Source organism: Mustela nivalis (assembly GCF_964662115.1).
Source record: "Mustela nivalis genome assembly, chromosome: 18".
NCBI lineage: Eukaryota > Metazoa > Chordata > Mammalia > Carnivora > Mustelidae > Mustela > Mustela nivalis.
Window position 1 is genome coordinate 42,049,186 of NC_139037.1, and position 12,282 is coordinate 42,061,467.

General features: G+C 50.3%; 1 protein-coding gene and 1 long non-coding RNA gene across 7 annotated transcripts; one reads left to right on the forward strand and one right to left on the reverse strand.

The window, feature by feature from the left end:
• Window positions 1-664: 664 nt before the first annotated feature.
• LOC309852366 lies at window positions 665-5,017 on the reverse strand. The gene is made up of 2 exons (XR_014305187.1): window positions 4,901-5,017; window positions 665-3,583 (listed from the first exon to the last, which is right to left on the reverse strand). It is a non-coding gene; the product is annotated as an uncharacterized lncRNA (long non-coding RNA).
• UPK1A (uroplakin 1A) lies at window positions 724-10,266 on the forward strand. 6 transcript variants are annotated; one of them, XM_082708759.1, is made up of 8 exons: window positions 724-1,592; window positions 1,877-1,964; window positions 3,076-3,276; window positions 5,881-5,955; window positions 6,098-6,205; window positions 8,046-8,225; window positions 9,542-9,625; window positions 9,708-10,266. In XM_082708759.1, exons 2-8 carry the CDS (start codon window positions 1,884-1,886, stop codon window positions 9,750-9,752), a joined length of 774 nt encoding a protein of 257 aa, XP_082564885.1. In that variant the 5' UTR covers window positions 724-1,592; window positions 1,877-1,883; the 3' UTR covers window positions 9,753-10,266. The 6 variants fall into 6 exon arrangements, with proteins under 6 accessions (XP_082564885.1, XP_082564884.1, XP_082564882.1 ...); XM_082708758.1 differs by having other exon boundaries at window positions 1,881-1,964; XM_082708756.1 differs by having other exon boundaries at window positions 724-1,403; window positions 1,496-1,964.
• Window positions 10,267-12,282: the final 2,016 nt, after the last annotated feature.

Here is a 12,282-nt window from a genome sequence, read left to right on the forward strand (position 1 = left end):
CCCGATGTGGGGCTCAATCCCACGACCCTGGGATCATGACCCGAGCCGAAGGCAGAGGCTTTAACCCACTGAGCCACCCAGGTGCCCCAGGAATTGTGAAATTTCAAGTCTGACATCGAACTAGAACAGGGGTGCCTGGGTGACTCAGTTAGTTAAGTGTCTGCCTTCAGCTCAGGTCATGATCTCAGAGTCCTGGAATCGAGTCCCACATGGGGCTCTCTACTCAGCAGGGAGTCTGCTTCTCCCCCACCCCTCTCTCTGTGTCTCTCTCAAATAAATAAGTAAAATCTCTAAAAACAAACAAACAAACTAACTAAAAAAAGCTAAAGAAGGCTTTGACATTACATTAGAACAAAATCGATCCCTTTTATGACTGATGATAGTAATGCCCCATTGATAACTTTTTCCTTCTACCAGACAGTTTACACTTGATCTTAGCCAAAAGACTGAGTCATTTTATAACGTCCAACTATTAACAGTTACCAACTATTTGAAAATAAAAATATTTCATATTGTTAGCATGGCCCTATTATTACCAAGTTATTTTAGCTAAACCTCATAAAATGTACTTGACAGATCATATATGTTATTATTTAAATTTTCTTATTAATCCTTACTATAAATGTAAATCAAGAGAGAAAGACTATTTTAAATGTAAAGCGGATTGACTAAAAACCAAATTACTCATTTTAATTTTAATCAGAACACATCTCATGCGTTTTTTTATCAAGCCATTGTCTTAACACCGCAATTTTAAGTTCCATTTGTTTGTCCATTTCACATGCACTGAGGGAGCTACAGCTCAGAAAGAAAACAGTCAGTGCCTTGGTTCTTGAGAAGTTCTGGGAAAGGACTGGGTGCCCCAAGCCATTTTCACCTGAGGAACCAGCCTTGTGATGCTAGGGGGAACCATCGGAGGGAAAGTGGGCCCCTCAGGAGCATTGCTGATGCAGCCTAGCCTCTTGCTGTACACCAGGCCAGAGGACATCCTTTGCAGACATCCCTGTGCTCACTTCCCACTGCTGCTGGAGCGAGTCATCCGATCATACCCATTCTGCTGATGGACAAACACACATACCCAAGTTACTCAATCCCAGGCAGAACTGGGATTTCAACCTTGGTCTCCTTGATTCTGTAGCCTGAAGACATTTCTGCCTGTGGCTCCTCACTGTGACCCTGCTTTGTTTGTGTGGGTGGGGGTGAGTGTACTTTTCTTCCACCAAGCCTATTCTGTGTGCCCTCTCTCAGTTTCTAGCACACTCTCTTCTCCCCTCCCCCACCCTGCCCTATTCACTCATCTGGAACTCCCCTCACCCACCCCCACCACAGCAGCCCTGGAGCAGGAAGCCTTGGGCACCTCACTCTGCTATGCAGCCAGACCTTAGCCCAATCTTGAATTTCAGGTCTATAAATCACTTGGGTTGGGGGGGGCGGGGGTGCTCATAAAACTGTTCTTCTATGCTGGTCGGCCTGCTTGACCTCTTGTCCCCTCCAGACACCTTCTGCCTTCCTGGAGACTGGCCCAAGGAGGGGCCTGGGCATATATAGGGAGCCACTGTGGGAGGAGCTAGCCACAGAGGCTTTGGAAAGAGGTGAGGAGGGGGCTCTGGGGGTCTGGATGAGCAGGGGGGAACTGGGAAGCTCGGAGGTGCAGGGAGGCCAACGCTGAGCTCTGGCCAGTGACTGCCCTGCCTGAGCCTTGGTTCCCTCTTCTTTAAGGTGGCACACCATCAGGGTTTGTGGGAGGATTCTGAGCCTAGCAGAGAGCCGGGAGCATCCCCTGGCAGCTGGGGTGTGGAGGGAGGGCGCTGGCTCCAGCTGGGGCTGCCCTCATGCCCGGCCTCTGCCTGGCCTTATTCGGGCTCATGTGTCCCAGGAAGACTATGGCATCCGCGGCAACAGAGGCAGAGAAGGGGTCTCCGGCCGTGGTGGGCCTGCTGGTGGTGGGCAACATCATTATTCTGGTGAGACCTCCCCCAGTGCCGGGAGCCCAGTGGGTGGGTGGAGAGGAGGGGACAGCCTAGGCCTGCCATGGCCAATGCCGCTGGCTCTTGAGTCAGAGCAACCTGGATTTGAATCCCAGCTCTCCAGCGGGAGCAAGCCACTCTACTTCTCTGAAAATAGGAATGCCAAGAGGATGAGTTACTGGATTCTTGAGCTCAGACCAGAGTCTGGCATGTGCGGCTACTGTCTGTGTCAGCCACAGCAGCAGTAGTGCCCTGCAGCGGTAACAAGGATCGTCACACAGCTGTTACTAGGACTAACGCGGAGCGCACACACCACGCGCTCTGTGAGTGTTAGCTTGATTGGGGTCGAAGGTATCCTCTGAGAAGCCTTCCCCTCTCCTTGCTCCCATCTCTCATGCCTATAGGTACTAGACTTTTAGTTTCTCCAACATTTCTTTAAGCGCATACAAACAAATAGCATATATAGCTATTTTCTTCCCTTTTTGTCCAAGCGGTAGTTCATCCTATATCTTGTTCTGTGCTTCCCCGTTTTTCCTGCTCACATAGTCCATAGGCCACTCCACGAGAGTCCTCAGAGAGCTGCCCTGCCCTCTTCCACCCAGCAGAGCACTCCCTGTGTGCACGCCAGTGCCTGTGACATGAGGATGCAAAGAATAACCACGGGTTTAGGATTTTCCTGCACAGACAGGACTAATTTCTGCAGGCAGCATTGCTGGGTCAAAGGGTTGATGCACTTGTAGTTGCTCTGGGCCTGGGCAGGTTAACAACACTGTTTGAGGGAGGCCAGGGGGACGGAGCATCTCCTCTGTTCCTGTCATGCACTCTAGGCTTCACGTGTGGCATCTCCCGGCATCCTTGAAGCATCCGACGACAGCTCGGGCGATGGAGGGGCTGGGGGTGGCTGGGGGGAGGAGGAGCAGGGATCGAGTCGGGCAGCCCTTCCCTTCTGGCCTCTGTCCAGCCCATCCCTAGTCATGGAAGGCGACATCCTTGCCATTCGCATGTGCCCACCTTGCCGAGGGCAGCGGAGGCTCAGAAGGGGAACCTGCTCAGAGACAGTCCTGTGGCCCCACCTGCTGTGCCCTCTCTAACCTGCTGCCCTGTCCAGCTGTCGGGCCTGGCCCTGTTTGCCGAGACGGTGTGGGTGACAGCTGACCAGTACCGTGTGTACCCACTGATGGGCGTCTCAGGCAAGGATGATGTCTTCGCCGGCGCCTGGATCGCCATCTTCTGCGGCTTCTCCTTCTTCGTGGTGGCCAGCTTTGGGGTGGGTGCAGCGCTCTGCCGCCGCCGGTCCATGATCCTCACGGTGAGGCCCCCGGGGGGGGGGGGGAGGTGGCATGGGGCCGGGCAGGCACAGAGTCACTGTAACCATGGCCACTGAGCCCCGAGTGTGTATCCAGTATGCACCACACTTGGGCCTCGTGGCAATCATTCTATTTAATCTTCCCATAACCCTGTAACACAGGCTCAGCCATTACCCTCAATCTCCAGAGAAAACTGGGGCACAGAGAGGAAGGGAAGGGAGCTCTGCCCAGGAGGACGGCTCTTGAGTGGCAGGACGGAAATGCGAAATCTCAACTAGTTGGTCCCCAGTTGGTCTGTGCACATGAGCTCTGTCAAAACAACAACAACAATAGCACGGCTGCCACTTCGGGAGCACTTATTATGTTCTAAATGCTTTGCATAGATGGGTGCATTTACTCCTTACAACCCACCAGGAGATCCCATCATTACGGTGAGCACATTTGACAAGAGTTGAAACGGAGGCTCAGAGAAGTGAAGTCACTTATCCGAGGTTGCACAGCAGGTGGGTGACAGAGCCAGGATTGAAACCTGAGCAGTTCAGCTTGAGCCTTGCTCTTAATTTCCGCCAGTGATAACCGCCACCACAAGAACCCAGGCTTCCTAAGGACCACTCCTGTGCCTGGCACTAGGCGAAGCCGTTTAGAAAACGAGCTCCCTCAGTGTCTCCAGCCCCCGTCTGGAGTTAGTGCTTCTCTGCCCGTTTACCAGACAGGAAAACGGGGGCTCAAAGAGGCCAACAGCCCAGGGTGATAGGGAAGGCAGGAGCTTCGATCCCAGCCCCCCTGACTTAGAGACAACATTGTGCTGCCTCCACAGCCGAGGGCCTCTTAGATTCCTGGGAGCAGCAGGTTATTCCATCAACAAATATGGATGGAGCCAGAACCGTGGGCCCAGTCCGGCGCTGGGCACTTTGGCTATCTAGAGAAAAAATAGGAAAGCCCTAAGGGGAGGGTGCCCCCAATGGGGGCACAGTGGACAGTAAGGATGGAAGGAAGGTCTGGAGCTGGGGATTAGGAGGGGAGGCCTCAGTGAGGTGAGGGGGTGTGCATTTCTGTGGGAGGAAACAGCAAGAGGGGGCCAGGAGTCCAGTGTGGCTGGAACCAAGAGGGGGTGGGGTGCAGGAGAGGCAGTAAGGGTCCAGAGAAGGGAGGTACTATGGGCGATGGGCATTGAGAATGAGGGTGAGAAAAGGGAAGTGGGCCTCTAAGTTGAGTCTTGCCAGTCTTGGTAAAGACTTTGGCTTTCTTGTGAGTAAGATGGGGCTCTGGAAAGGCTCTTTTCCTTCTCTTTTGCTTTCTTTCCTGCATGTAATTCTCTGACATAACAATTTAACTGAAGCCCTAAAAGCTCAGCCAACTGGTTAAAAAAAAAAAAAAAGTTTGCGTCTGTGTCTTACTCCCTTATAAGTTTGTCATTAACTAAGACACGAATTTTTTTTTTAATTATTATGGGAAATTCCAAACATTGTGTGCAGTGAATGGCATGAGCCCCACATACCCATCACCTAGTTTCAACAATATTGACCGCAGCCTGGCCAGCCGGGTTCCCTCGGCTTCACCCTCTACCTGCCCACATCCTTCTTCCTGGTGTGTTTTGAAGTGCATTCCAGACACCAGGTCATTTACCTGTAAGTACTTGAGTGCACGTTTCTCTGAGCGCTAAGGACGTTGCTGAGAGCAGTCAGGCATGTTGTGCCACTCATCTCTTGGCAAAGGTGTTGGCATATCCACGTTCCACCCCCTGTTGCTTTAAGGGAGAATGTGAGGGGTGAGGAAAGTGCTTTTTTTTCTTTTTATGCACAACAACCGTGCCACGAGTATGCCCTACAAATTCAATATCTAGTCTCCGTTCAAATGCCTCTGGTTGTCTCAAGAATGTCTGTTTTGTTTATTTTTCCTGTAGTAGACATTTATTTTACTGTGCCCAGACTGATAGTTAATTTCAGGCAATACTTTACATATTTTTGTTGATATCATTTTTTTAAAGACTTTATTCATTTACTTGACAGAGAGAGATCACAAGTAGGCAGAGAGGCAGGCTCTGCCTCTCTGGGGGGAGCAGGCTCCCCTTGAGCAGAGAGCCCAATGTGGGGCCTGATCCCAGGACCCTGAGATCATGACCTGAGCCAACAAACCCAGAGGCTTAACCCACCAAGCCACCCAGGCGCCCCTGATTTAATTTTTTCCTAACATTTTATTATTAAAAAATCCAAACATACAAGAAAGGTGAAAGACTTGACTAGGGAATGCTTGTATACCCACCACCTAGATGCTACTGGTAACATTGTCCTGAACTTCTTTTTAAAATCCCTCGGGGGCGGGGGTGGGGGTGCGCGGCTGGCTCAGTGGGTTGAAGACTCTGCCTTCAGCTCAGGTCATAGTCTCAGGGTCCTGGGATGGAGCCCTGCATCAGGCTCTCTGCTCATCAGGGAGCCTGCTTCCCCTTCTCTCTCTGCCTGTCTCTCTGCCTACTTGTGATCCCTCTCTGTCAAAATAAATGAATAAAATTAAAAAATAAAAGAAAATCCCTTGAGGGGGTGTGACTTGGCAGGCTTTGCCCTGCCTGACTGGGTGGTGCCTCTGTCTCTCCCTCCATCTCTCCCTAGTACCTGGTGCTCATGCTCATTGTCTACATCTTCGAGTGCGCCTCCTGCATCACGTCCTACACTCACCGCGACTATGTGAGCTGGGCAGAGGCCAGGGGAGGGGTGTGACTTGGGGCAAGAGTGGCAAGGATCCGGGTCTGGGTCTGCGGGTGGAGTGGTGGTCGACCTCACTCCCCACCTAGCCCCACTGGACCCTGTTCTTCCTGGACCTCCACAGATGGTGTCCAACCCATCCCTGATTACCAAGCAGATGCTGACCTTCTACAGTGCAGATACCGACCAGGGCCAGGAACTGACTCGTCTCTGGGACCGTGTCATGATTGAGGTAGACGAGGGAGAGCAAAGGGGTGAGGGGGTAGGAAGGGCTGGAGGAATGGGGCTCTGACCACAGAGGTAGATGGGCGCCTCCCCTTATGCCCACTGGTAGATGATACCCACTCCTGTGGTTCTTCTGGAGAACAGGGTTGGTCATGGCCATTTTCCAGGTGACTAGACAGGCCCAGAAAAGGGAATGTCACCTGCTGTCACATGGTTGGTAAGCCGGGATCAGAGTCTGCCAGTCTTGATCCAGAGCCCCTACCGTTATAGATACCTTCTTAATAAGGAGGATAATCATAATAATGAACATTTAATGAGCACTAACTTTTTTTTTTGAGCACTGTTAGAAGCACTTTTAAAGCTTATTTAATTCTCACAACCACCATAAGGGAGATCAGCTTTCCAGCCATGAAGAAATCAAGGTAAGAGGTTGAGCGGCTTACACAAGGTCACACAGCTGGTAGGTCATAGAACCAGAAGAATTCAAACCCAGGCCACCAGCTTCCAGAAATCACATTCTTTTTTTTTTTTTTTTTTAAGATTTTATTTATTTAGGGCGCCTGGATGGCTCAGTGGGTTAAACCTCTGCCTTCGGCTCAGGTCATGATCCCAGGGTCCTGGGATCGAGCCTCGCATCAGGCTCTCTGCTCAGCAGGGAGCCTGCTTCCTCCTCTCTCTCTGCCTGCCTCTCTGCCTACTTGTGATCTCTGTCTGTCAAATAAATAAACTCTTCAAAAAAAAAAACTTTCAAAAAAAAAAGATTTTATTTATTTATTTGACAGACAGAGATCACAGAGAGGCAGGCAGAGAGAGGAGGAAGCAGGCTCCCTGCTGAGCAGAAAGCCTGAGTGGGACTCGATCCTAGGGTCCTGGGATCATGACCTGAGCCAAAGGCAGAGGCTTTAACCCACTGAGCCACCCAGGGGTTCCCCCCCCCTTTTTTTTTTAAACATTCACATATTTATTTGAGTGAGAGATCATGCACGTTTGTGGGGTGGGGAAGGGCAGAGGGGATGGGAGAGAGAGTCTCAAGTGGGCTCTGTGCCAGGTGCAGAGCTTGACGCAGGGCCCGACCCCACAACCCCAAGATCACAACCCATCACGACCCAGGCCGAAACCAAGAGTCAGATGTTCAACTGACTACACCACCCAGGCGCCCCCAGAAGCCACATTCTTTTTTTTTTTTTTTAAAGATTTTTTATTTATTTATTTGACAGAGAGAGATCACAAGTAGGCAGAGAGGCAGGCAGAGAGAGGAGAGGAGGAAGCAGGCTCCCTGCTGAGCAGAGAGCCCGATGCGGGACTCGATCCCAGGACCCTGAGATCATGAGCTGAGCCGAAGGCAGCGGCTTAACCCACTGAGCCACCCAGGCACCCCAGAAGCCACATTCTTAATTAAACCCAACATGATATGGCACAAGAGAAGAATACTGAGGACCCAATGGAAATTGAAGTCCCAATTTGGTTCAAGTCATACCTCTAGCTAGGATTGGAACTCATATGTGAAGGCGCCTATGTTTTCATCATTCAGGACCACCAACTAAACACAGATGCTAGAAGAAACCAGAGATCCTTCTTTGGGTGTCACTTAGCTCAAATTTTTTTGACAGCTAATTCAAAAGAATTTTAAAATGACTCATGAGTGTGGGTTTGACTCAAACCCCCCACCAGCCCCGTGGTGCCGGGATAAATACCTCTTGCTCCTTGTTCACAAGCACAGACGCTGCCCACCCCCCACCTCAAGGCCCAGGACATGGGAAGTCGGGACCTTCCTCACTCTGTGACCTTAGGCGAGTAGCTGTTCTCTCGGAGCCAGAGCCTGCCTGACCCCCTGCCTTTCTCTCCAGCAAGAGTGCTGTGGCACATCCGGTCCCATGGACTGGGTGAACTTCACATCAGCCTTCCGGGCGGCCACCCCGGAGGTGGTGTTCCCCTGGCCCCCACTGTGCTGTCGGCGGACTGGCAACTTTATCCCCCTCAATGAAGAAGGCTGCCGCCTGGGCCACACAGACTACCTGTTCACCAAGGTGTGTCCCCTCCCTGCAGCTCCCCTGTCTGTGCGGCATGGGTCTGGCCCCCTCTGGTCCTTCTATCTCTTCCCCCCTCCCACAGTCTTCTCCTCCTCCCCCCCTCTGGCTTCTTTCATTCTCTCCCCTCTCTCTGGCTCTCTCAACTCTCTCTCCATCTGTCCCTCTTCCCTCTGCAAGTCAGTGGGAGGCACAGGGTCTCTCTGATCCCGAACCGGACCTGCAACTTTTCTTCCGGTTGCCTGGGAATGAGAGCAACAGGAATCACAGAAACAGCACCACCACCATAGTAACCAATGTTCATTGAGCCTTTGCATTGTGCCTGGCATTCTTCTAAGGGCTTCAAGTCTTTGTCTTAGTTAATTCCCACCACGGCCTGTGAGGTATGGGTTTATAATGATCCCATTTTAAGGATGATGAAACGGAGTTCATTCGCTATTAAGGGATGGAGCTGGGACTGGATTTCAGGCAGACAGGCCCCAATTAGGGGCTTTAAACAGGGCAAGGGGAGTGCAAAGGCGGAGAGAGAAACCAGAGGAGGTTAGACTAGGAGAAGAAATGGTTCCAGCGGTCCCTCTGGCTGCTTCGGGACCCTGGAACCATACGACTTAGATCAGGTGTCATGGAGAAGGGAGCCTGCGCCAACCATCACCACCCTCGGAGCTAGACAGCCATTTCTGAAGCCCAATTCTGTGCAGAGTGTGCGCGTGCGTCCATTCACGGACGCTCCACGGCCACCTTCAAGGCCAGTGCTGTCAAGATTGTCACCTCCCAGATAGGAAAACTAAGGCTCAGAGAGCCAGAATCATTCCCAGGCCCCAACAGCTAACAAATGATGGAGCTGGCCCCCAACTCAGTCCCGCCTGACTCCAGGACGCACACCCCGAAACTTTGTTCTCGGCTGCTTCCAAGTCGAGGCAGGGGTTTACCTGAGGGTGATTCTGTTGTGAGTCTCAGGCCCCACTTGACCTCATTCCTAAATGGGGAGGCATCAAAACTGTACTGCTCATAGTGAAGGCAAATTTCAATCCTGGGCACCTGTGGGCAGCATGGCAAGCCAGCTCTGTACAAACCTGTCCTCAGACTGTCATAACCACGGCCACACACCTACTTGGGTGGGGCCTGGGTTCAACATCACATCCCTGGCTCCCCAAAACCATTCTGGGAGGTAGACACTGCCACAATCGCCATTGCACGGCTGAGAAAACCAAGGCTTGAAGAAGGAGGTGACCTTCCGAAAGGCACACAGTGACTCTCCCTCAGGGCTAGCCCTATTGGGCATTTCCTCAAACTCCCATGTTTTTCCCCTTGCCCAGGGCTGCTTTGAGCATATCGGCCATGCCATCGACAGCTATACATGGGGGATTTCATGGTTTGGTTTTGCCATCCTGATGTGGACGGTAAGTGGCGGGAACCTGTGGGGAAGAGGGGGATGTGGGTGTGGGGCTGGAGCGTCCCTCACCTGACTGCCTCCTGGTACAGCTCCCTGTGATGCTCATAGCCATGTATTTCTACACCACATTGTGAGGAGCAAGAAGGGAAAATCACGTGCACGTGCAGCCTCCTCCCGTTCCTGTTTCCTCTGGCTGAGGGCTTGATGGCTGCCTCACCTCCCCCTTCCGACCTCTCTCAACCTTCCCCCCCTTCCACTCCCTCCAAAGACCTTTTACCAACTTTCTGAGCCCTGCTGAGACTTGGGGATGCCCTGAAACCCTTGGACATGTGTACAGGGACCCTTAGTACCCTTAGGGACCTCATTTCACTTTGCTGATTCCTGGCCCATCTTTGAGCATCAATTTAAAGTTCTGTTCCCAGGGGACCTTTCCCGGATCCCACTACCCCCATCACCAATGCCTCTCCTGTAGCTCCTCCTTCATGGCAGTTGTTGCCATTTTTGCTAAATAGTTTGTGATTGTTTATACTCTGGTAGATGGGATTGCCATGAGGGGAGGGACAAGCTCTGTCATGGCTACTTTATTGTCCTCAATATCACCCAGCAGAGGGAGGGGCATCAATATTCAATAAATACTGGTTGAATGAATTAATTTGTTTTCCTTGGGGGCAAAGGCAAATGAACAAGAACTCTTCCAATGGAAGTTGCAGAAACCCAATGCGCACTGACTGAAACATAACATGAAATTTCTTGGCTCGTGTAACTGAGATAACATTGCTGGCTTCTGGAATATCTAGATCCAGGAGTTCAAAGTTTCCAGGAAACCTGTTTCATTCTCAGGCAGGATTCCTTTGGCAACACCAGACTTAACAACTTTACACTAAGCCACACAGCAGGAAGAGACCCCTCTCTCCCAATAGCTTGAGCCAAGGTCAAGGATTCAATTTCACTTAGAGTCCAGGCCCATCCTTTGGTGGGGGAGGGAGGGTACCTGAATTACTACTGCTGTGAAGGATGGTGTTGGGAAGTGGGGGTGATTTATCAAAGGAAAATTAGAGTGCAAGGTTGTTGGGCCAGTACACGTGGCAGATAGCCTCCTCCCAATGGCTGTAGCTTCCAGCAAGTTCTCTAATGGATGCATGGCAGCAAACACTCTAGGAATCTCATCCTCACTGTTGTCCTCTCTCAAGCAGGCCAACCTCTGTCCATTTTATAGTGGTTAGGTCCTGCCAAGAGGGCCGGGCTTCCTTCCCCTCCAAATGATGTTTCCCAGAGTCCTCCTTTTCTCCACTGGTCTGCAAACCCTGAATTCAGATATCAGCTTTTAAAAATATACTTCTGTTTATTTTTTTAAAGATTTTATTTCTTTGAGAGAGAGACAGAGACAGAGATAGCGAGAGAAAGCATGAATGGGGAGCTGAGCGAAAAGCCCAACACAGTACTCGATCCCAGGGCCCTGGGATCATGACCTGAGCCAAGGCAGGCGCTTAACTGCCGGAGTCACCCAAGGGCCCCTTTAAATGTACTTTTAAAAATATATAATGGTCAGGGGTGCCTGGGTGGCTCAGTGGGTTAAAGCCTCTGCCTTCAGCTCAGGTCATGGTCTCAGGGTCCTGGAATCAAGCCCTGCATCGGGCTCTCTGAGCAGCAGGGGCCTGCTTCCTCCTCTCTCTCTCTGCCTGACTCTCTGCCTACTTGTGATCTCTGTCTGTCAAATGGATAAATAGTATATATATTATATATATAATATAATATAATATAATATAATATAATATAATATATATAATGGTCAAAGAGGCTTTTTGTTAGGGTGAAGAATTGGAAGCATCCCTCAGCAGTGAATGTACAGTTCATGTTCTATCCTTGGACTGGATTCCCTGTTGCTTAATAAGAAGATAGAGTTATGTGAGCCAATACAAAAAGATGTCACAATGATCTAAGTAACTGGAAAGTATATATAAGGGTGTTCATCACAGTGACTTAAATGAACCTCTGGAGGGGACTGGTTAGGTTAGCTAGGCTATGTCTGTAGAGTGGAATACCACACGGTAGTAAAAACTAATGTTTTACCATGGAGAAATCTTCAAGAGATGCAGAGTAGAAAAACTTATAAGCCACATACAGTACTTTTATTCGTAGATACATTTTCAGAGCTGGTCTTTTTAAAGAAATGGGTCAGTGGGGCGCCTGGGTGGCTCAATGGGTTAAAGCCTCTGCCTTCGGCTCAGGTCATGATCCCAGGGTCCTGGGATCGAGCCCTGCATCAGGCTTTCTGCTCAGCAGGGAGACTGCTTCCTCCTCCTCTCTCTCTGCCTGCCTCTCTGCCTACTTGTGATCTCTACCTGCCAAATAAATAAATAAAATCTTAAAAAAAAAAAAAGAAATGGGTCAATGTCTTTAGCCTAATGTTTAAAAGAATGGAAAAAAATACTTAAAAAAAAACCCAAATCATTTATAACCCTACTATTTGAAGAAGATAAAAATTTAGAAATGGAAGTGTCCCAGATTTCACTCCCCAGTAAATCACCACCCCTCCTCAAATCTGGTCCACCCCCCACCCCCACTAGAATAATTGCAATGAACACATGAATGGCCTTTCTGGCTTTTCAAAAGTTTATATTGACACATCTATAGATACATTTTTTTTTAAGATTTTATTTATTT